Genomic DNA, 25,058 nt, shown 5'->3' with positions numbered 1-25,058 from the left:
GCAGCCTGTCATCCCAGTCAAAGGGAGGTGGAAACAGTGTCAGAGGCTCCATGCAGACCTCCCTGGGGCTCCAGGGGAACTGGTGCTGTGTTGGGGATGGGTTTCCTCCCCTCTTCCCCCATCCCTAGAATTCACCCTGGTAGGACACCTCACAGAAAGGGGTTTCCAGGCTGGTCCCATGCTGGTTTGTTGGCAGTGTCTGTACTGGTCAGCAGATCTCTGGGTGGTGCTGCAGCACTGTTGTGTCTGGGGCTGCCCTCCAGTGGTTCCAGTCACACCGAGAGGCTAGGAGTCCCCTGGGGGTGATGGGTCATCGTGTGCCATCACCAAGGATTGCCAGCGTCCTACGAGGTTCTGTCCCATCCCCCCTGCTGCTCCGTGTGCAGGCGAGACCTCCTGGCAAGATCATTTCCAAGCATGGGGCAGAGCATCACTCCGCTGCTGATCCATAATTGTCTCTTTCTTGTCCCGTGGACCCTGCGTGTTTGGTCTGTTTGTTGGAAGAGGCTGGATGCTGCTGCTGGAGCCACCTCTTGCTCAGCCCTAGGAGGTCAGAAGTCTCACTCCGCGGCTGGGTAGAGTCCATTGCTGGAAGGCTGCTCGCTTCCCTCCTGTCCCTGGTTATTAAGGGGATTCACCGGGGGCAGCGAGCCTGGTGACGAACAGCGATGTCTCTTCCAGCCTTGCCCACACAAAACAGGAGGGGGAGGTGGTGCCGTGCCTTTTTTTGCCTTTGAGCCCAGTGGTTCGAGCACTCCCTGGGATGTGGGAGATGCGTGTTTAATTCCCCACTCTGACTGAGCGGGAGAAGTCCTACAGAGCCCCCCGGTGAGAGACCGTGCACACACTGACCAGCCAAGAGTTGTGGGTAGACTGTGGGCGGGCACCTGTTCGATTCTGTCATCTGTCTGTGGGATTCCAATTATACTTCAATAGACGGGATAGGATTATGCGTGGAAGGGAGTGTTCAATTACTGTGGCGAGGTTAATGACCTACATGACTATTTCCTTGACTTTACGTCTTCATTCCAGTCTTTTGCTGAAAAACTGTGTTAATTTCTTTTTGCAACAAATTGGTCTTTGACTCCTTTAAAGCATAAGAATTTGTAATGCCCTAAAGGTCATAGAGCTGGATATTCGTTCAGGGCCTGATTCAAAGCCCAGCTGAGTCCACTGAAATCTTCTCGCTGACTTCAACAGGCTTTGCCTCCGGCTCCTATTCACCTGACCACTCAGTGGAGAAATAGCACCTGGAGTATCCAGTGCAGTTCTGTAGGCCAACGTCTTTCTGCAGGAAGAAGCAGCAGCCGTGAGCTAAGAAGCAGGGAGTCACGTCCCATCTAAACTGCACCAAAACAATATGATATCGGGTTGTTAAGACACATTTCTGCCCTAATCGCACCAACAGCGACCACACAGACAAATCTTAAGATGTGCAAAGGGAACTTCGCAAGGTAACCCTCTGTCTGGCAACACCGCTTACCAGCACTTTCGGTTGAAAAGATACCATCGATTACTTTTGTCTGTGCTTCCATTTGCTTCCCTATCGTTATCACTGTCTGGTCTTTCATCTGTTTGTGTCAAAATTTAAATCAACTCAGGTGGTGGGGTCTGATTGGCTAAAAAATTGTTTCATAGTGGGCTAGGTTGGGTGAAAAATACAGTTTTGTAATGCATTAGTTTAAAATGACTGGTTACTGTAGAGCTAAGTTTTAACTATATAAACTGGGGTCCAAAAGGAAGTTCTTTGGGAACCAACTCCAGGACCCAGCCCCGAGATCAGAGCTGCCAGACCTCAAAACCCTGCCAACCACACCGTGCGGAAGCTGGAGTCCCCCAGATGACCTGATCCCGACTGGCCAGCAGGAAGATTCTGTCTTCTTGGGAGTGGGGAGCACTGTAGGCTTAGCGTGTGCTGTCTGGTTTTGGTGATTGTTAATAGAGGCTCAGGATATTACTGTATAAGGCTCTTTCACTGGGGAAAGGCCCTGCAGATCCTCAAAAGATGATGCCCTGAGCCCTAGGAAAATTAAATTATGTAAATTAACCAGGTGACATCCTGAGCCCAGGGCTGGCCTTAGGGAAAATGGCACCCTGGGAGAACTTGTATTTTGGCAACCCCCACAACAGCCCTGGCCCCCCAGGCTTCTCACCCCTATCACCTCCGGGCCCCACTGCCTCCTCCCATTGCTAAATTTGCATTGAAAGATGCGCCAGAGCTCAGCCCTGGCACAAATGAAGCACTGGCTGGGCGGCCGGATCCCGGAGGGTGCTGGCCGGGTGCCCCGCTCCGAGGGCAATGTCACCGCCCGCGGCAGCGCAGAAGTCAGGGTGGCCTGGTGTCTGGTGTGTTGCCTTCCTTACTGCTGCGACTGTGGCTTGTGTAAGGTGACCAGACAGCAAATATGAAAAATCGGGACAGGGGTGGGGGGTAATAGGAGCCTATATGAGAAAAAGCCCCGAATATTGGGACTGTCCCTATGAAATCGGTCACCCTGGTCTTGTGGTGCCTGGCACTAGGCCTGCGGTTCAAGGCAGACTTGGTGTTGTCATACGGGGGCTGCATGTTGCCACAGGAGTGAGTGTGTGTGTCTGTGTGTGTGCTGGGGGGAGTGTGCATTAGAGGCCGTGCACTGTCTCTTTAAGCAGAGCACTCACTAGTCTCACTAGCCGCCAGCAGCTCCCACTCCTGCCCCAGAGGCAGCCGCACAAACCCTTCAGCGGAGGCAGGGAACCCGGGCAGGGGGATGGGGCACCCTGACATCAGGAGGCTCCCGGGAGCAGCTTGGCCGGGGGGGCTCCAGGGGGAGAGGGGGCAAGGAAAGGGCAGGGGCAGCGGGTTGCAGACGGCTGCCAAGTGGGTGGAGGGAGGGACAGGACACCCCTGCTCCGGAAACCCCCACTCAGCAAGGTGCGCCCCGGGTGGTCGCCCAGCCCGCCGACCCCTAGGGCCAACCCTGCCTCAGCCCGAGGAGCTGGGTGAGGGCAGGTGCCTTTGGCCCCGAGCCCGAGCAATCGGGTCAGGACGGGGGGTTAAGTGAAGCGGGTGAGGCCCGGAGGCCAGGGAAGGGGAAAGGCGGGTGCCTGGGGTGTGCGGGGAACAGTCCCAGGAGACCCGCACGCTAAGGCCGGAGATTTACCATCCGCCCAAGGGGCAGGAAGGATCCAGGGACCTATGGTGGGTCCCACTCGGGCAGGGGGAAGAATCCGGCTTCGCACCCTTGGGGTTGGAGGCTCCTGGAGAGGCCTGAAGTACTGAGGCCTCACACAGCGCCGCTGCGGGGAGTCTAAGGGTTTTAATTTCCCTGCTGTTTGATATCGACGTTCAAATCCTCAGGCTCAGCATAAAGGCCGTTTATTAAGCAATGAAGCTTTTTTAACCAACTTCCTCACTTCTCCTCACCCCCCACCCCCAATTCCCCTTTCTAACATTTAGTTACAGGGTTTGGTAGGATTCTTTCAGTGAGGAGGTTGAAGTTAATTATATAGGGATAAGTTTCATTACAACTCATTGACAGTGGCACCCATTGCGGGGCTGGGTGCCTCCAATCACTCAAGAATTAGTGGGAGGCAACATGGCCTAGTGGGTAAAGCACTAGACTGGGACTCAGGAGGCCTAGATTCCGTTCCCCGGTTTGCTGGTGGATGACCCTGGGCAAGCCACCTCACCCCTCCAGGCCTCAGGGATACTCCTCTCCTTGGTAGGGCGCTTCAAGATCTCCTAATAGAAGCACTGGATCAGAGGTAGGATGTGCTGTGACGCGGATGGTCCTTGTTCCAAGGTGCTCCCAGTCTAAGGACAGACAAGCAGAGTGAGGCCGGGAGAAGAGGAACAACAGTGGGCGACTTACATGCAATCCCCTCAATTCACTGTAAGTAGCACAGCAGGAATGGAGTTTTTAAAAGTCCTTAAATGTTGACAAGCTCGGGTCTTTGCAGATGAGCTCCGGGAGGTTGTATCATGCATTCGGTAGCTGACTTGGAGGTGACTGCGAGAAGCTGACAGATGGGTGTCCATTCAACAGGCCCAGCCCCTGTACTTGTCTCATACACCCAAAAAGAGAACAAAGGAGGCAAGGTGGCCCATGAAGAAGAGAATAAGCTTCAAATGCAACATCACTGTGGGTCTCCATAACCTCAGACACTCTCACGTCACTGTGTACCGAGCACACCTCTCCACCATGTACAGCAGACGTAAGAGTCAGGCTCTGACAAGGCAATGCCCAGAGGGTCACCTTGAGGGATAGGTGAAGCTGGGTACTCAGAGGGCCCATAGGAGCGGCCGGTTTGTATAATTTTTGGTGGTGCCCAGAATGGATCCAAGTCCCGCCCCCCAAACCAGCTTAAAGCTCTGGGAGGGAGCTTGGGTGCTGGTTGCAGGCTCTGGGCTGGGGCAGGGGGTTGGGGTGCAGGAGCGGGTGTGGGGTGCAGGCTCTGGGAGGGAGTTTGGGTGCAGGAGGGGGTTTGGGGTGCAGACTCTGGGAGGGAGTTTGGGTGCTGGGTGCTGGCTCTGGGCTGGGACAGGGGGTTGGGGTGCAGGTGGGGCACAGGGGTGCACAGGGACGGCAGGTGGGGGTGGGGGAGGCACTGGGGCAGTAGACAGGGCTGGGGGATGCTCTGGGGAGGGGGTGCAGGGGCTGCAGGCCGAGCCAGGGAAGAGGCGTGGTCCCAAACATTGGTGGAGCCGGACTCCCGGGCCCTGAATTTGCTGGAGCTCAGGCACCAGGGGCCCCTACAACTCGCCACCCTGAGTAACCATGAACAGAGCTGCGCTTGCCAGGTTGTCTCCTGGGTTCTTGTTTTCTGAGAACTGATCTGAGAAGACAACTCTGGTAAACCAGCTCCAAGCTAAAACAACGAGGAGTCCTTGTGGCACCTTAGAGACTACCAAATTTATTTGGGCATAAGCTTTCGTGAGCTAAAAAGCTTATGCCTAAATAAATTTGTTAGTCTCGAAGGTGCCACAAGGACTCCTCGTTGTTTTTGCTGATAGAGACTAACACGGTTACCACTCTGAAACCTGTCACCATGCAAAGCTCCAAGCTGTTTTCCTGTAAATGGAGTTCACTGACCAAGCAATTCCTAAAGGCCCTGGGCTTGACCCCATATAGAAAGTGCAATGGAAAACAGTTTAATTGTGTAAGATAGAATCCGAAACTGGATTATAAATAGAGGAAACCATGTAAAAGTTCCACTTTTCTGTGAAAGCCCCACAGCTCCGGTGGACGGCGTGCAGGCCGCAGGGACCAGCAGCCCGTGAAGGAAGAATACACGTCGGGTCTCCGAGCTGAATTAACAGCACCAAGGTACCGTGTTGTGTGTGAGTTTGAAAGAGGGGCTTGTAACAGTTGTGAAAGCATTGAAAATTCTCATCCGTGGTTTGTTAAGAGCAGTGGGCGTTTTTACAGCCCCAGTGTTCTGGGCACTTCACACTATGGCCAAGGTTGTCAAAAGTGACTCGTGGAGTCGGGGGCCCGGCTTGACACAGCTCAGAGGCGCCTGACTCTCAGAATGTGCTGAGCACCCACCCCTGGAAATCAGGCCCCTTGAAGGGTCTCCAGTTGGGCACCTGAAAACTGAGGCACCCACAGTCACTAGCCACTTTTGAAAATCTTGGGCTAGAAATAAAACAACATGGTCCCACCTCAGATAGATCCAGGCTGAGCTGAGAATGACGTGAGGAATACGGGTACCCAACTGTGGGGAGGGAGGGGGAAGGTTACAGCCACACAGACACCTGCACATCCTGGGGACTTACTCTGAACTTTTTATTATTTATCTTTTATCAGAATCGAGGCCTCACTGTTTTAGGTGCTGCACAAACACATAAGACATCTGTGTATGTACGCACACACACAGAGTCCCTGCCACAAGCAGCTTAGTTTTATTTTTTTTTTTAATTAAATAATAATAATCAATGTTGTTCACTGGCTCCTGGTGGGAATCCTGGAGGGAAACGTGGGGACTGGGTGAGGACTCGGTGAGCTCGCTGGACAGGGCATTCCCAGAGTGGAGGGTATCACGGGAGCAGGCATGGAGCTGGTTTGGCAGAAGCAGATGAATGGGCACCGAGCCTGGCATTCCTGGTGCTGCAGAGGGGATGGCAGGTGACGTGATGAGGGACGAAGTCAGGGGTGCAGAGAGGGCTGGCATTATGCAGGGCTGTGGAGGTGAGGACAAGAAGTTTGAACCACGTGCAGTGAAGTAGGGAAGAGCCAGTGGGGAGATCGAAAGAGGGAGTCGTCTGGTCAGAATGACAGGCTGGGAAGATGATTTTCGCAGCAGCATCTTGCACTGGGGAGCTGTGATGTGGGTATCCGGGAGGCCAGAGACGGGGAGGTTGCAGTAATTCACGTTGGAGATGATCCAGGAGGACAAGAGGTTTAGCGGTCAGGCTGGAGAGGAAAGGTTGGCTCTTACAGACATTGTGGAGGCAGGAGCAGCAGGATTTGTCCATGGTCTGGGGGTGAGATCCAGAGGAGCTGTCTGGGGAGAGGCTGAAACGTAGGACTGGGCAGTGAGAGGACGCAGAGAGCCAGAGCCAGAGAGAGAGCGAGAGATGAAACCAAGGAAGCAGGATACAGGGAGATGACGCATGTAACAGGCTGGACTCTGCTCAGTGACTCTGATTTCCTGTCACCCGGCCCCTTGTGAAGTGAATTACACCAGTGTACTTTGGGGTGTGAAGCACTTTCGTTCCTGCTGGGCAACGCTTTCCATCCACTTTGCACTGGCGTAGGTGACAAGGTGCAGGGCAATGGGGCTCAGGCCCACAGAATTTGGATTGAACGTGGTAACAGGCCAGAAGTCAGTGAGGGGAAGTGAGGAGGACAGAATGCGCTTGGAGAGGGAGTGACTTTAGCAGCAGCATTTGTGATAGACAGGAGGGGAATGAGGTGAAAGCAGGGAAGCTGGAGATTTTGATACAGTAGAAGATATTGATACAGCCCCTTGGATAATACCCCTGTCAAGCTTCCTCCCCCACTCTGAACTATAGGGTACAGATGTGGGGACCTGCATGAAAACCTCCTAAGCTTACTTTTACCAGCTTAGGTTAAAACTTCCCCAAGGTACAAATTAATTTTATCCTTTGTCCTTGGAATATCCACTGCTAGCACCAAACTCTAACTGGGTTTACTGGGAAACGTAGTTTGGACACGTCTTTCCCCCCAAAATCCTCCCAACCCTTGCACCCCACTTCCTGGGAAAGGTTTGGTAAAAATCCTCACCAATTTGCTTAGGTGACCACAGACCCAAACCCTTGGATCTGAGAACAATGAAAAAGCATTCAGTTTTCTTACAAGAAGACTTTTAATAGAAATAGAAGGAAATAGAAGTAAAGGAATCACCTCTGTAAAATCAGGATGATAGATACCTTACAGGGTAATTAGATTCAAAACATAGAGAATCCCTCTAGGCAAAACCTTAAGTTACAAAAAAGATACACAGACAGAAATAGTTATTCTATTCAGCACAGTTCTTTTCTCAGCCCTTTAAAGAAATCATAGTCTAACACGTACCTAGCTAGATTACTTACTAAAAGTTCTAAGACTCCATTCCTGGTCTATCCCCGGCCAAAGCAGCCTACCCACAGACACACACCCTTTGTTTCTCTCCCTCCTCCCAGCTTTTGAAAGTATCTTGTCCCTCATTGGTCATTTTGGTCAGGTGCCAGCGAGGTTACCTTTAGCTTCTTAACCCTTTACAGGTGAGAGGATTTTTCCTCTGGCCAGGAGGGATTTTAAAGGGGTTTACCCTTCCCTTTATATTTATGACAACCCCCACCTCGGAGAGCCCCTAGGCCCCCTCTCCAAGACCCCAGCACAGAGGGGTATCGGGGTGTTCTGGGGTGCGCCAGGGGCTGGAGGAGACATGGCAGGGGCATTCTTACATCTCTGCAATGGCCCAGAGGAAGCACTGAGGCAGGGCACAAGTTAAGGCACCCCTGAGCATACGAGCCACCCCCCTGCACCAGCCGCCGTGCCAGTGTGGGATGAGTCTGGCCACGGGCTGCAGCTGAGAGGGTGGCAAAGAGAGGGTTAATCTGTATTGATGTTATACAGGGAATAGTGACAAGACACAGCACGAGCCTGGATGTGAAGCATTCTGATATCGCGGTGTGACATTCTGGGGATCCCCCAGAGCAGTCAGGGGGTCTGTCACCATCTGCCTGTGACCGTGGGTCCCTTAATCCTGTGTGGCTCTGGCTCGGAGCCCTGGCACCAGCATCCAGCCCACAGGCAGAAAGGTCTCACCCTGGCTTCCAGCAGCCTCGTTATCCCTGCAGGGTGACCCCACCAGCCCTTCCAGTCCCAAGCATCCCCAAATCCGCCTACCCCGAGTTCTTCACTGCCAGACCTTTTCCCCTCTAGTTCCTCACCCCAAAGGCTTGAAACCAGCCCCCCAGTTCTCAGTTCACTTTGGGACACACTCCACACCGTTTGCACACTAGAGACCCATCATTTGTCTCTCCTGGGTTGTACAATGCGAGGTGCTGGGGGTTAGTCTTGTCTGGCTGGGGAGGCAGCTCCTCCCTGCCTGGCTGGCCACCACCCTGCTGGGAGCGGGAGATGAAGCTTTAGGAACCAGCTCCAGACTCTACATACACGATACATAAATCCCTAAGCACAGCCTGGATCCATCTCGCACAGTGATCAGTAAGTTGAGAACATCACAGGCTTTCAGAAAAGAGCTCACTCAACATAATTATACACAATAGCATTGTACACAATCCTTTGAGTCCATTGCCTGTTCTTAGGGGTTCGGACCCCCTGTTCTGCCCTTGGGGTGTCTGGACCCCGTGACACATGGGAAAGGGGGCAGCATTTGAACCTAGATTTTAGTGGGGCAGTAGCTCCACGACAGTTAAGGTTGAAACTCTCCTCCTGTGTAGCAGTCTAAAATCCCCCTGCACACTCAACTGCCTTGAAAATTGCTGTGATACCAACAATTTTTTGCACATAGGTGGGGAGGGGGGGGTGCTTAACTTCATCAGTCTCAGCTGATGACACCTGTCAGGATAGACCTCAACCAGAGGAGCATCCCTGAGGGAACCAGGACGCAAACTAAAACAGAGATTTATTTGTCAAAATCAGCGCTATGAACGGCCCCCGAAACGAAGTGGAAGTGAGGTTGAGGCTGTGGAACAGACGTCCAATAGGAATAGTGGGGGCAGACGGACTAGTTTTAAGAAGGAGCTTGGTAAGTTTAGGAACGGGACGATATGACGGGGCTGCCTACGGTATCAGAGGACTGGACTCAACCCAGGAGGTTCCTTCCAGCCCTATGTCTTATTGTTCCCGAATCAAACCACAGCTTAATAATACCAACTAATTATACTTCCCTGAATGCTCATATATAAGGCTATGATTTCATCATGGTAAAGGCCACGGACCAGTCAAGGGCAATAAAAAAAAGTCACAGCCTGTGATCTGTCCGTGACTTTACTAAAAATGCCCCTCACTAAATCTTAGGTGCTGGGGGAGGAGGGGTGCTCCAGGGGAGGCTGCTGCTGGGGGGGGTGCTCCGACAGTCACTGCTGCTCCTGGGGGGGTGGCGGCCAGTAGCCCCACCGCCGCTGCTGCTCCTCCAGGCGGGGGGGGAACCCGGGGCCCCACCGCTGCTGCTCCTGGACTGCTGCTCCGTGGCAGGGCCCGGGATCAGTTGTCTGGGGCCGCCGAAGCAGTGGCCAGAGTGGCTGGCCCCGGGGTCACCCAGGTGCTGGGGCAGCCCTAGGGTCAGCTACACCAGCCGCTGCAGCTGCAGAAGTCATGGAGGTCCTGGAAAGTCATGGACTCTGTGACTTCCAGGACCTCCATGAAAGACTCACAGACTTACTCATATATAAGCTAACAATCACATTTTCATCCTGCTCAATAAATATCAGTTGACAATTCCTAATACTAGACAAATAATTTCCTAAATCATTTGAAATCTCTCAGCTACAATTGTGGGGTACGGCATTTTGGAAAGAGGGCACAGCTGTCCCGTGCGCATGCTAGGAGTATGGCTTACGTAGTGCGCAGCTACTAGTGTGCGTCAACTCAGTGCCAACGTACCCCCATGTGGACAAGGCCTGAGTTCATACATTCGCTGAGATTAAACTTTAAAACAACCCTCTGTAGGGCACATATCAAGAGGAGGCTGGTGTGATGGATTCTGGGGTAAACGTGTAACAGGAAGACAGTTGGTGGGTGGCTTGCGGTTCTGTAAGTGTAGGTAAGAGACATGAAATGGAGCCGTTCCCTTTAACTCTCCTCTGGGAATGGTCTCGGAGAGGGAGATTTCCTTATGCTATATCTATTGGCAGATGTTCCTGCTCTATTCCAAGGTGCAAGGCCTGAAAGGTGTACGATTTTATTTAGACTTTAAAGTAGGGGTGGGCAAACTTTTTGGCCTGAGGGCCACATCGGGGAATACAAATTGTATGGCGAGCCATGAATGCACACAAAATTGGGGTTGGGGTGCGGGAGGGGGGTGTCCCTTCTCTGGCTCATATGCGTGGAGCGGCCCCCGACTGTCGGAGCGGGGCCATGTGGCTGCTTCCGGGAGCTCAAGCAGCCCCCAACCCGGCACCCCGGCTGGAGCGCCAGAGCAGAGCAAGCCCCAGACCCTGCTCCCCAGCAGGAGCTCATGGGCCAGCTTACAACGGCTCGACCCGCGGGCCATAGTTTGCCCACCCCTGCTTCAGAGGCATGCTCTGGCTTGCGTTAAGTAAGGGCTGTTGCCTCTCTTCTTAACCATTGGGCAGCAGGTATTTATGGCTCCCTGGCTGCAATTTAGCCCCCTATCAGGACATCCAGCTTGCTGGCATGTCACAGCGTTCTTTCAATACGTCTGGGATCTTACATGAGAGCAGCAAAATACAACAGTTGTTTTGCTTTGTGGCTTACATCTCTCTAAATTGCATCAAATTATAACTATTTCCCATTCTTCCTAATAGGAACAATTCCTTTGAAATATAAAATTTAGAATTCATAATCTGAGGCAAGAAAAGGGAGAGGTAAATCTCTGAGTGACTTTCTTCCTCTCCTGTCCCCTGTGGAGACTAGAAGATCCATCATTCTTTTAAAACCAAGGCAATGTTCGGAAAAAGCTTTGAAGACTGAAGCCAGTGACTCGATTCTAAATCTGCTCCCCAGAAACTTAAGTGTAACCCCAGTTCTTTCTTGCAGGTCAGACAGAGGAGAGAGCATCTGGGTGTGGAACAATGGCCGGATCAGATGACACCATTGCGATGCCGGCTCTGGGCCGCCCTTTCCAGCTGGGGATGCTGTACGACTGCCGCAGTGACTCCCTCATCCCAGGTAATTGTCACCCGGGGAGAGCCCGGGGCCCAACTTAGCGTTTCAGGAAAAAGAAGCATTTGGCACCTGTTTCTTTTAGGAACATTTGGGTTTGGGATTTGAGTTGGGGAAAAAACAAAGGGCATCCAAACCTGCCCGGGTACTGTCCTGCTGACCCTCCTTACAGCACTGGCTGCACTAGGAGAAAGGAGAAACTTTCCATCCACTCCCCTGCCACTGCGATATCTCTGCAGCCCCACCCGCATGGCAGTCGGCCTAGGAAAGGGGGACAGTGCCCCCGAGCTGGCTCATCCCCCCATTTCCACATGGGAGGGGTGAGGTCCCGGTGAGAAGGGTCCTCTCTACACACAGATCTTCGGGGCATGAGGGGACCCATTAGAAGGAAACACTTCAGCTATTCACACACATCACTGTGACCCATATGAACTGTCCCCACCCCGGAAAAGGCCTGGCATCGCTGTGGACAGCTCAGTGAAAACACCCACTCTGTGTCCAGTGGCAGGCCAAGCCGTGAACAGGGTGCTCGGGTGCCCGAGGAACAGCATGGAAAATGCCACCAGACCTATTCCAATGGCATTATATAAATCAACGGGCCACACTCCCCTGGAATGTGTGCTCCGTGCTGGCCGTCCCATCACAAAGAGGGTATCACAGAAATCGAGGCAGTTCGGACAATGATGATAAAAATGACTAGAAACCTGGGGAGAATTTCACAGGAAAAGACAAAACAAAATATTTCATATAGAGACAAGAATAAGCTGGAGGTGAAACAGGGATACAGAAGAATGAAAGGGCTAGAGAAGGTAAATAGGAAAGGGCTAGAGAAGGTAAATAGGAAAGGGCTAGAGAAGGTAAATAGGAAGTACCTATTTACTCTCTCATAGAAAAATAACAAGGGGACACTCAAAATTAAAATACAACTAGTTTAAACTCGATAAAGGAAATACATTTTAAAGCAACATAATTAGCATGAGGAACTCACCCCACCAGACATCACTGAATCATAGAAATTTAGGGCTGGAAGGGCCCTTAAGGGGACACCTAGTCCAGCTACCTGCATTGAGGCAGGAATAAGTGCACCAGGGCCATCTCTGAGAGGTATTTGTCTAACCTGTTCTTTAAAACCTACAATGATGGTATCAAGAACATAAGACCGGCCCTACTGGGTCAGACCAAAGGTCCATCAAGCCCAGTATCCTGTCCTCTGACAGTGGCCAACGGCAGGTCCCCCAAAGGGAATGAACAGACAGGTTATCATCAAGTGATCCATCCCCTGTCACCCAATCGCAACTTCTGGCAAACAGAGGCTAGGGACACTATTTTCTGCACATCCTGGCTAATAGTCACTGATGGACCTATCTTCCATGAATCTATCTAGCTCCCTTTTGAACCCCATCATAGGATTGGCCTTCACAACACCCTCTGGCAAGGAGTTCCAGAGGTTGACAATGCATTGCGTGAAAAAATTCTTTCTTGTGTTTGTTTTAAACCTGCTACCTATTAATTTCATTTGATGACCCCTTGTTCTTGTATTATGAGAAGGAGTAAATAACACTTCTTTATTTACTTTATCTATACCTCTCATGATTTTATAGACTTCTGTCATATTCCCCCTTAGTTGCCTCTTTTCCAAGCTGAAAAGTCCCAGTCTTATTAATCTCTCTTATACAGAAGCCATTTTATACCCCTAATCATTTTTGTTGCCCTTTTCTGAACCTTTTCCAATTCCAATATATCTTTTTGAGATAGGGTGACCACATCTGCACGCAGTATTCAAGGTGTGGGCGAACCATAGATTTATATAGAGGCAATAGGATATTTTCTGTCTTATTATCTATCCCTTTCTTAATTCTTCCCAGCATTCTGTTAGCTTTTTTGACTGCCGCTGCACATTAAGTGGATGTTTTCAGAGAACTATCCATACTGACTCCAAGATCTCTTTCTTGAGTGGTAACAGCTAATTTAGACCCCTTCATTTCATACGTAGAGTTGGGATTATGTTTTCCAATGTGCATTATTTTGCATTTATCAACTTTAAATTTCATCTGCCATTTTGTTGCCCAGTCACCCTGTTTTGAGAGATCCTTTTGTAGCTCTTCGCAGTCTGCCTGGGACTTAACTATCTTGAGTAGTTTTGTATCATCTGCAAATTTTGCCACCACACTGTTTACCCCTTTTTTCAGATTGTTTATGAATATGTTAAATAGGACTGGGCCCAGTACATATCCCTGGGGGACACCACTATTTACCTCTCTCCATTCGGAAAACTGACCATTTATTCCTACCCTTTGTTTCCTATCTTTTAACCAGTTACCAATCCATGGGAAAACCTTCCCTCTTATCCCATAACTGCTTATTTTGCTTAAGAGCCTTTGGTGAGGGACCTTGTCAAAGGCTTTCTGAAAATCTAAGTACACTATATCCACTGGATCCCCCTGTCCACATGCTTGTTGACCCCCTCAGAGAATTCTAGTAGATTGGTGAGGCATGATTTCTCTTTACAAAAACCATGTTAGCTATTTCCCAACAAATTATGTTCATCTATGCGTCTGACAATTTTGTTCTTTACGATAGTTTCAACCAATTTGCCCAGTACTGAAGTGACATTTATTGGCCTGTAGTTACCAGGGTCACCTCTGGAGCCCTTTTTAAAAACTGGCATCACATTAGCTCTCCTCCAGTCATTTGGTACAGAAGCTGATTTAAATGATAGGTTACAGACTACAGTTAGTAGTCCTGCAATTTCACATTTGAGTTCCTTCAGAACTCTTGGGTGAATACCATCAGGTCCTGGAGATTTATTACTGTTTAGTTTATCAATTTGTTCCAAAACCTCCTCTAATGACACCTCAATTTGGGACAGTTCTTCAGATCTCAGAGTAACAGCCGTGTTAGTCTGTATTCGCAAAAAGAAAAGGAGGACTTGTGGCACCTTAGAGACTAACCAATTTATTTGAGCGTGAGCTTCTGTAGCTCACGAAAGCTCATGCTCAAATAAATTGGTTAGTCTCTAAGGTGCCACAAGTCCTCCTTTTCTTTCTTCAGATCTGTCACCTAAAAAGAATGGCTGAGGTTTGGGAATCTCCCTCACATCCTCAACAGTGCAGACCGATGCAAAGAATTCATTTAGTTTCTCAAGGCTGAATCCCAACTCTGTCACTCCGAGTGCAGAGTGGGGCACGCAAGGATTTTAAAAATTAATACTGGCCACTCCAGGCTTGTTTTAAACTCCCAAGTTTACAGCTTCTCTCTGACCTTGGCTTGGTAAATGCTGCCACCAACCAAATGCAAAAAACACCCAACCCCTTTCAAGCTAGGAAGGAACACTTGGGAATTCCTCCCTATGGGGTGCCCTCAAGCCCTTTCACCCCAGCTGAGAAACAGTCTGGGAACAGCTGAGAAAGAAAAAGGAAATTAGCTGTGGCTACCAGCTAATCAAACAACATGCATAAACCTCTTAGCACACCAAAACTCCAATTCTGTTCTTAAAAAAGGAAATTTTATTAAAAATAAAAAGAAAGAAAATGCATCTGGAATTTAGGCTTCTGATAGATTTTAAAAGAGCAATTCCAAAAATCAAGCACCCAAAATAGCTTTCTTGTGGGTTTAGCTTAAAGGTTACAAGCAAACAAAAGCATCTGGGGTTATGACAGAGGAGTCCACAAGCCAATAAGAAATAAAATAAATAACCCTATCATAGAATCATAGAATATCAGGGTTGGAAGGGACCCCAGAAGGTCATCTAGTCCAACCCCCTGCTCGAAGCAGGACCAATTCCCAGTTAAATCATCCCAGCCAGGGCTTTGTCAAGCCTGACCTTAAAAACCTCTAAGGAAGGAGATTCTACCACCTCCCTAGGTAACGCATTCCAGTGTTTCACCACCCTCTTAGTGAAAAAGTTTTTCCTAATATCCAATCTAAACCTCCCCCACTAATCTAACTAATCCCACTGCAACTTGAGACCATTACTCCTCGTTCTGTCATCTGCTACCATTGAGAACAGTCTAGAGCCATCCTCTTTGGAACCCCCTTTCAGGTAGTTGAAAGCAGCTATCAAATCCCCCCTCATTCTTCTCTTCTGCAGGCTAAACAATCCCAGCTCCCTCAGCCTCTCCTCATAAGTCATGTGTTCCAGACCCCTAATCATTTTTGTTGCCCTTCGCTGGACTCTCTCCAATTTATCCACATCCTTCTTGTAGTGTGGGGCCCAAAACTGGACACAGTACTCCAGATGAGGCCTCACCAATGTCGAATAGAGGGGAACGATCACGTCCCTCGATCTGCTCGCTATGCCCCTACTTATACATCCCAAAATGCCATTGGCCTTCTTGGCAACAAGGGCACACTGCTGACTCATATCCAGCTTCTCGTCCACTGTCACCCCTAGGTCCTTTTCCGCAGAACTGCTGCCTAGCCATTCGGTCCCTAGTCTGTAGTGGTGCATTGGATTCTTCCATCCTAAGTGCAGGACCCTGCACTTATCCTTATTGAACCTCATCAGATTTCTTTTGGCCCAATCCTCCAATTTGTCTAGGTCCCTCTGTATCCTATCCCTCCCCTCCAGCGTATCTACCACTCCTCCCAGTTTAGTATTATCCGCAAATTTGCTGAGAGTGCAATCCACACCATCCTCCAGATCATTTATAAAGATATTGAACAAAACCGGCCCCAGGACCGACCCTTGGGGCACTCCACTTGATACCGGCTGCCAACTAGACATGGACCCATTGATCACTACCCGTTGAGCCCGACAATCTAGCCAGCTTTCTACCCACCTTATAGTGCATTCATCCAGCCCATACTTCCTTAACTTGCTGACAAGAATACTGTGGGAGACCGTGTCAAAAGCTTTGCTAAAGTCAAGAAACAATACATCCACTGCTTTCCCTTCATCCACAGAACCAATAATCTCATCATAAAAGGCAATTAGATTAGTCAGGCATGACCTTCCCTTGGTGAATCCATGCTGGCTGTTCCTGATCACTTTCCTCTCATGCAAGTGCTTCAGGATTGATTCTTTGAGGACCTGCTCCATGATTTTTCCAGGGACTGAAGTGAGGCTGACTGGCCTGTAGTTCCCAGGATCCTCCTTCTTCCCTTTTTTAAAGATTGGCACTACATTAGCCTTTTTCCAGTGATCCGGGACTTCCCTGGTTCGCCACGAGTTTTCAAAGATAATGGCCAATGGCTCTGCAATCACAGCCGCCAATTCCTTCAGCACTCTCGGATGCAACCTAATCGCATCTGGCTAAACACTCTGATCTGTTTACACATTGGAGTTCAGATAAGTCATTCTAGGCATGATCCGATGACTTATAATCTGGGGTGAGCTGAATTCGCGCCGGTTCGCGCGAACCGGGTGTTAAATTTTGAACCTGTTTTAGAACCGGCTGTTAACCCGCTTCCCTGCAGGGGGCGCTGAGGCTTTGCTGGGCTCCGGCCGGGAAGTGATGTGATTCCTCCTCTGGCCACTGGGGGCGCTGCGCTGCGGGAGCGACGTGGGCTGCCCCCCCATACCTGGGACTCCCTCTGCTCGGCCGGGGCTGCGTCCTGCTGCTCGGGCTGCTCCCCGTGAGCCCCCACCACCCTGCCCGCAGCCGGCCCCGCCGCACGCACCCCCTGCCCTGCCCGCAGCCAGCCCGTCTCCAGCCACCCCTGCACCCTCTGCCCTGCCCGCAGCCAGCCCCTGTCTCCAGTCAGTCCCTGCACCCCCCTACCCTGCCTGCAGCCAGCCCCTACCTCCAGTCAGTCCCTGCCGTACCCCCTGCCTGCAGCCAGCCCCTGTCTCCAGCCACCCCCACACCCCTTGCCCTGCCCGCAGCCAGCCCCTGCCGCACCCTCTGCCCTGTTTCCAGCCAACCTCTGCCGCACGCACCCCCTGCCCTGCCTGCAGCCAGCCCCTGTCCCCAGCCAGTCCCTGCCGCACCCCCTGCCCACAGCCAGCCCGTCTCCAGCCACCCCCACATCCCCTGCCCTGCCTGCAGCCAGCCCCTGCCGCACCCTCTGCCCTGTATCCAGCCAACCTCTGCCGCACGTACCCGCTCCCCTGCCTGCAGCCAGCCCCTGTCTCCAGCCACCCTCACACCCCCTGCCCTGCCCGCAGCCAGCCCCTTTCTGCAGCCAGCCCTGCCGTACCCCCTGCCTGCAGCCAGCCCCTGTCTCCAGCCACCCTCACACCCCCTGCCCTGCCCGCAGTCAGGCCCTGCCACCTGCACCCCCTGTCCTGCCCGCAGCCTGTCCCTGTCTCCAGCCAGCCCCACACCCCCTTGCCTCCAGCCAACCCTGCACCCTCCTGTCTCCAGCCAGCTCCGCACCGCCTGCCCTGCCCACAGCCAGCCCCGCACCCCCTTGCCTCCAGACAACCCTGCACCCTCCTGTCTCCAGCCAGCTCCGCACCGCCTGCCCTGCCCACAGCCAGCCCCGCACCCTCCTGTCTCCAGCCAGCTCTGCTGCCCCCTGCCCCTGCCCTGCCCGCAGCCAGCCTGGCCCCCCTGCCTCCAGCTAGCCCTGCCCCATGCCCCTGTCTGCAGCTGTCCCCATGTCCACTGGTGCCCTGCAGTTCCCAGGGCAGTAACCCTGCACACCTGCTTCAATGAGTGGGGAAGGGAGCAGCTGGGACCCACACTTGTGCACACCCTAGGGTGACCAGACAGCAAGTGTGAAAAATCAGGACAGGGGTTGGGGGGTAATAGGAGCCTATATAAAAAAAAGACCCCAAAACCAGGACTGTCCCTATAAAATTGGGACATCTGGTCACCCTAGCACATGCCCAGGGCATGGCGGGGACCCACACCTGTGAAACGGAGGTAATTGCTAGGTCAGGCCCATCTTTTTAAAAAAGAACTTTCGGCAGGGTTAACATACATCCCTATTTTCCCAGACAGGTCAGGCCTTTTTGTTCTTAAATCGCCATCCGGGAGGAATTCCTCCCAGGAAAATACAGACCTATGGTAACCCTGTTGGTACAAAAAATACATACTGAGGCACATCCCTCAGGGAACAGGTTGTTAAGATTTTGGCAGCTCATCACTGCTTATAATCATACCTGGCTTAGCTGCTTACAACATGGCTGCTCTGTCCCTCCAGAGAACAACAGACAAAGGCAAACTTTCTTTTCCAATTTTAAAAAGTTCTAGCCTTCCCATTGGCTCTTTTGGTCAGGTGCCCACTTTTTTTTTCTTTACCTGGGGGACTTTTAACCCTTTACAGGTAAAGCAAGTAAAGAACAGCTATCAAGAGGGATTTTACAGCTAACTGATTGGCTGGGTGTCCATCAAAGGGAGCTACCCCCACTTTATTTATCACAGATGGGGATTCCACAACCTCCCTTGGAAGTCTATTCCAGTGCTTAATTATCCTTACAATTAGAAAGTTTTCCTAATAACTAACTTAAACCTCCCTTGCTGCAGATAAAGCCAATTACTTTTTGGCCTCCCTTCAGCGGACATGGAGAACAACTGATCACTGTCCTCACTGTCAACAGCCCTTAACAGATTTGAAAACCGTTATCAGCTCTGCTCTCAGTCTTCTTCTCTTAAGACTAAACATACCCACTGTTTCTAATCTATCTTCTATAGGGCAGGTTTTCTAAACCCTTTATCAGTTTTGTTGCTCTTCCCTCACCCTTCTAGTTTGTCCAGATTTTTCTTGCAGTGTGGCGCCCCAAACTGGACACAATACTCCAGCTCAGGCCTTTCCAGTGCTGAGAAGAGCAGGACAACTACCTCCCACACCACAATTATATTAGCCTTTTGCACAACTGCATCCCATGGTTGTCTCATATTCAATTTGTGATCCGCTATAATCCCCAGGTCCTTTTCCGCAGTACTACTGCCTAGCCAGTTATTCCCCATTTTGTAACGGTGCATTTGATTTTTCCTTCCTAAGTGTAGTACTTTGCACTTGTCTTTATTGAATTTCATCTTGTTGATTTCAGACCAATTATCCAATTGATCAGATCATTTCTAATAGAAGTCAGAGTAGCAGCCCTGTTAGTCTGTATCCGCAAAAAGAAAAGGAGGACTTGTGGCACCTTAGAGACTAACCAATTTATTTGAGCATGAGCTTTCGTGAGCTACAGCTCACTTCATCGGATGCATCCCTGTAGCTCATGAAAGCTCATGCTCAAATAAATTGGTTAGTCTCTAAGGTGCCACAAGTCCTCCTTTTCTAATAGAAGTGACATTTCAATCATAAATATAGCACTTGCTTCCTGGGACAGTGTACTCCTGAGGGGGGAGTGAACTCAGTCATTCTGGAGAGGGATATATGAAAAAAAACAGAAAAGATCACATCTTCCAAAGTCCTGTAAGAAGCCGGGGGCAAGGGAAGGTTGTTAGGGTGTAGTTCAGCCTTGACTTGGCACATTTGTATGTTACCAGGTCAGTTTACTTGATGTCCTTCACTCGTTATTTTTCAATCTCAGAAATGAGACACAATTAAAGGATGGATAGATTCTGTGTCCTGTGCATCTATCAGTTACGTTACCATGTGTCTGTCTCTACTATTCCAGGGATCACGCTGTGGGGCCTGGAACAGCTTCGCAAGGATGTAAACACAAAACCACAACCCAAGACTGAATTTGAGATCATCGCATCCGACACCATTGAAGAGAAGGCCAATGCCCTCAATGTCACAGCCTCGCTGAAGGCCAGTTTCCTGGGGGGGCTGGTTGAAGTAAGTGGATCTGCCAAATACTTAAATGACACCAAAAAATCCAAACAACAGGCCCGAATTACTCTCCAGTACTCTGCCACAACAAACTTTGAACAACTAACTATGAACCATTTAGGACCAGAGAATGTTTCTTATCCTGCTGTATTTGACCAAGGCACCGCCACCCATGTGGTCACGGCTGTGCTGTACGGGGCTCAGGCTTTCTTCGTGTTTGATCGGGAAGTTTCTTCTTCTGAGAATGTACGTGAGATAGAGGGAAAGCTCCAGATTGCAATTAAAAAGATACCCATGTTTTCCATAGAAGGGGAAGGAGCTGTCAAAATGGATGAAAGTGAAAAATTAAATGCTGCAAAATTTAACTGCAGGTTCCATGGTGATTTTGCTCTTGAGAGAAATCCAACTAATTTCGAAGATGCCATGCAAATATACTCCACCCTCCCCAAGCTGCTGGGTGACAGCGGGGAAAAGGCCGTACCAGTGAGAGTCTGGCTGTACCCGCTGACCAAGCTGGATTCCAGAGCTGCTCGGCTGGTGCGTGAGATCAGCTTTTCACTGATTTCTGATGCTCAGACTGCTCTGGAGGAACTGGCAGAAGTAAACATGCAATGCAATGACATGGTGAAGAGTCCGATCGTCACAAGCTTCCCCGAAATCAAGCTGAAAATCCAGCAGTTCAGAGATCTGTGTAAGCAACACAGACAGACTTTCCAGAAACAGCTAGCAGGACTCTTACCGTTAATCCGTGGAGGTGGAAAAGAGGAAGGGGGCCTGGTGGATATTTTATCATGTAAAAACCAGTCACCGTTCAATACTCAGAGCCTCAGTGAATTTCTGGATACAAAGGAAAAAGAGATGAATTATGTGAATTCCTACCTTAGGATCCTAAGCAATGTAAAAGTGGTGTCCTCTCAGAGTGAACTAGATGAAATAGTACTCGACCCTGAGCTTGACTTTATCATCTCCTTTACATTCACCTCACTGCATGAAGAGGAGCCATATTTATCAGATTTAAAACAGTGGCTTCAGACCCAGTATATAAAGGAAACTTATGATTCTGCAGCAGCCAGTTCTGTTGCTGAGAAACCAAAATCCAAAATGTGGTTTGAGGAACAAGAAATTAATAGAAAAGCTCGAAAATCTGCAAAGTCCCTTTCACGTTTTGTCAGTGTCAACAAATCTAACGGGAAGATTCGGTTCATTGTGTCCTCTGTTCCAGACAAGGACAATCCAGGCACTTCCATTTACCTGTATGAGGAGGGAGAGCTGATCAGCACCAACTTTGAGCCTCCATCAAAGCCTCTTCCTCCCCTGATTGATGGAATCAAACATGACCGTGTGCAGCTCAAGTTTAACCCAGCAGCCTATGGAAGGGCTGAGATATCCGGCTATCGGGCAGAGTACAGAATTGTAGGACAGGAGAACTGGACGGCTGTGAATGTAAATAACACGCAAGAGACATTCACAGTAACAGGGCTACGTGCAAACACCGAGTACCAGTTCCGATACGCTGCAGTGAGCAAACCAGGGCTCAGCGAGAGCAGCGATGTGAGTAATCCTGTGAAGACTCTCCCTCCTACCAGCCCGCCTGGGAAGTCTGTAACAGTTATTGTAGATTCATCTGCCATCGCCCTCACCTGGGAGAGTCCAAGTGTCATTGGAGATGGAGTCAGAATAAGGGAGTATAAGGTGCAATATAAAGAGGAGGCAGGAGATACAAGTCAGGAGGGGAAAGACAAATGGCTGGAACAAAGGACAGAAAAGAGAACCGAGTTCTATAGCATTGATGGACTGAGTCCTGAGACACCCTACAGATTCCGGGTTTCGGCTGTGTGTGCGGATGGGGCTGTGAGTGACCCAAGCGAAGAGACTTGCATCTCAACCCTAAAGAAAGGTAACATTTAAATATATTTGCATATTTCTTCCCACCCGAAACACAGGACTCTGGAGTAGTTCATTCAGGTAAAACTATATTTATCTTTGGAAGAAAAATTGAGATGTCCCAAGTGTATAATGTAGGCGTGACTTCAGAATCAAACTATTTCTTGCAATTTAATATCTGAACTGGAGTAATGCATACAGGGCCCAACCCAACCACCGGGATCTGCTGGGGACTGTACAAATGATACTGAGCTGTCAGGTCTGGTCAAGTTAAGGTACCAACTAGCTTTCTGTGAAAAGCTTCATTCTTCTAAGTGCTCTAAAATTGTCATGGTTACATGGATTGCCTTGAAATTTGATGTGCCTCAGGGGGCACTGGCTAGGGTCAGTGATCCAAATCTGAGATCATTTGACCAAGGGGTTCCTGGGATACAATCTCCTCTCCCTCCCGCCCCCCCAACTCCCTAAAAAAACCATAGTTTTTAAAGGTTGACATATTCTACCACCGTGGTTTTGCCCAGACCTGGGGATCAAGCCCTGGCTCTGATCCTGCCACAAGGGTCTCACTGACTGGAGGATAACACGCAGAGAGTGAACGGCACCCACTAGGCCTCTGGGGGGAGCAACATTCAGAACATTATTGGACAGATAGTACTGCTCATGAACTAAGGGGATCATACTGAGCACAGAGGAGCCAAGAGACTCTGGAGGTGGAGAGTTTCCACTGTAGCTGGATAGGGCTCTGTAGATAGGGCAATTTCCTGCAATATCACTGAAAGATCTTATTGTACTAACTGTATGTACTGCTGTGGGCCAGGATTGTGTATAACCTCTCTAGTGAGGAGATGTGATGGATGTAAGACGTGGCGGTTCAAAAGGCTGTATTGAAAATGTGCCAGACAAGTATGGACTTTTGGGACAATAAATATTAAGTGGATTTCCTGGGGAGTCCCTAGGGCGAGGTTAATGCAAATTACTTACCTCTGGTCAATGCAAAAACCCAGCTTTTTGAAGTTAAGCTCTGAGGGGAGGGTTTTTTCTGTTGATTACCTGTTACAGAAGGCAAAGATCAAAGGCCAGAGTTGGATAAAGATATGGCTGATCTGCCCAGCCATTGCTCTGGTTCTGGATCTAAACTTCTAACCCCGGAGAATACCCAGATGTGGGGTTTGAAGGACTAAAACCTTCTAGAGCTGTAGATTGGATTTGGGGGGACGGGGAAATCTCAGGTCAGCTTTCGAGTTTTATTGTTTTAATATTTATTCTCTGTCATGCTTTTACCTAAAAGAAGAAACGTGGTTGCTTAGAAGGAGCTGTGTGGAAACATATAGCTGTGGGCAATGCACTGCTCGTTGTCTTCAGAGAGAAAGCAAAGCGCAGGCCCTGGCCTGTTTAGACAGTCTGGCTTGCTGGGGATATCCCGGGGTGAGGCAGGGAGCTGTGCAGCCTTAAAAGCCCACACAGGGGCCGGGGAGAGAGGGGGACACACACACACACACGCAGAGGGCACAGCCGCCCAGATCTCCTCCTATCCCAATCACAGATCTTCCAAGATGGTTCAATTTATTCCTCCACCCTTCAGTACAGCAACACCTACCACAGGGATTACAGCTGCAGTGCATGCAGATAATTCCCAGAGGCCATTGCCAGCTCCAGAGGGCAGAGTTAAGGTTGCGAAGGTGTTTACCTGAACTCGCTATCTCCCAGCATTCACAAGATTCAGTTTTGCTGAACTGACTTTCTTGAGGGGTGCAAGGTCTCACCAGGCATCTTAACGCTGCGTTAGTGAAGTATTTTTGCCATGTTATCTCTCTCTCTGTGTCGATAGTTAGCTGTATAAAGAGCAGCACCGACTGGTATACATATATGTTACACAGTATTGTTCCGAAGTGGGTGAGTGCAGGGGGGAAGATTCTGAGGCTCAGGTCTGGCCCAGCCGATCCTTTCGCTCTGTCATTGACCCATGTGTGCCGATAACGCTCTGATTCTGTCTCTCCCCAGCGAATGTGACTCTGGATCCAGACACGGCACATCCTGAGCTCGTCCTGTCTGATGATCGAAGAACCATGAGCCGGGGCCCCGAGAGCCAGATGTTGCCTTACAAACCGGAGAGATTTGATTATTTGCTGAGTGTGCTGGGCTCTGAGGGCTTCACCTCGGGGAAACATTCCTGGCAGGTGAAGGTGAAGGGAGGAGTAGCCGGAGACTGGGCTGTGGGGGTAGCTAGACAGTCTGTGCTGAGGAAGGAAGAGGTTGGCTTTACCCCCGAGAATGGGGTCTGGGTGGTGCAGAAATGGGGCAATGCCAGAGACTATCGGGCTCAAACCTCGCCTGTCACCCGCCTGTCCTTGAGTAGAGAACCCAGCAGGATCCGGGTCTCTCTGGACTATGAAGGGGGGTTGGTGGCATTTAATTATGCTGATGATCTGGCCCCGATCTTCACTTTCCCACAGGCTTCTTTCAATGGGGAGAAAATCTTCCCTTTCTTCTGGGTCTGGGGTGGAGGATTCCAGCTGAGCATCCATCCCTGAGACTCAGGGTAGCCCGGGGCCCTGTCAGTACCATACAGAGCAGGCTAGACCCATCTCACGGTCCTGCAGTGACTGCCCAGTCTGCTTGTTCTCATGCTGTATGGTTCTGTAGGATTATATCCGTGAACAGGGTCAGAATGGGCACCAGGAGCTCCTCCCTTTGAGCCCTGTGCCGGTCTTGGCCAGAATCCCCCGTGGTGCTCACTGTTTGAAAGGGGCAAAGTAAAACCAGGGCTCTCGCCCGGCATCTCCACCCCCTCTTCCTGTCAGGGCACAAGGCTGGCAGCTCACTGCACTGTCTCCAGGTCCTCATCAGGGGGCTTCCAGCTGAGCCACGGACAATTGCTCCACTCGCAGCATGGGCCCTTTGCACAGTCTGAGGGGGCAAAGGCAGAACCCTGCCCCAGGATCAGCCCCTACCATTGTGCTAAAATGATTACTCACATCTTCTCTCTGAGTTGCTCAGAGGTGTTTCTATCCTACTGTAAACATGTCATTCTCTTGCAGTAAGGAATGCAAAGTCTTTTAGCAGCAGAAATTATGAAATAAAATCCTACTTTATGCTTTCAGACCATTGTCAGATTGTGTGTTAGGTATATCTTACAATGAAATGTGTTGCTTTATGCCAGAGCTAATCAAAATTTGACATTTCAGAAAACAAACAAAT

General features: G+C 50.2%; 1 protein-coding gene across 1 annotated transcript; it reads left to right on the top strand.

Moving 5' to 3' along the window:
• The first annotated feature begins 2,208 nt into the window (after nt 1-2,208).
• Nucleotides 2,209-24,960, top strand: LOC144930181 (stonustoxin subunit alpha-like). The gene is made up of 5 exons (XM_078851350.1): nt 2,209-2,346; nt 4,026-4,194; nt 11,175-11,306; nt 19,819-21,873; nt 23,862-24,960. Exons 1-5 carry the CDS (start codon nt 2,209-2,211, stop codon nt 24,389-24,391), a joined length of 3,024 nt encoding a protein of 1,007 aa, XP_078707476.1. The 3' UTR covers nt 24,392-24,960.
• The last annotated feature ends 98 nt before the right edge of the window (nt 24,961-25,058 follow it).

This window comes from Lepidochelys kempii, chromosome 2 (assembly GCF_965140285.1).
Source record: "Lepidochelys kempii isolate rLepKem1 chromosome 2, rLepKem1.hap1, whole genome shotgun sequence".
NCBI lineage: Eukaryota > Metazoa > Chordata > Testudines > Cheloniidae > Lepidochelys > Lepidochelys kempii.
The sequence above is the reverse complement of the archived record's forward strand: the minus strand, read 5'-3'. Positions and strand labels throughout refer to the sequence as shown.

Bases quoted from the DNA above. Each gene is read 5' to 3' on its own strand.
- LOC144930181 (XM_078851350.1), top strand. From the start codon at position 2,209: ATGCGCCAGAGCTCAGCCCTGGCACAAATGAAGCACTGGCTGGGCGGC. The intron at 2,347-4,025 runs GTGTGTTGCCTT...TCCATTCAACAG, and splicing joins TCAGGGTGGCCTGGTGTCTG to GCCCAGCCCCTGTACTTGTC. The intron at 11,307-19,818 runs GTAATTGTCACC...CTACTATTCCAG, and splicing joins CAGTGACTCCCTCATCCCAG to GGATCACGCTGTGGGGCCTG.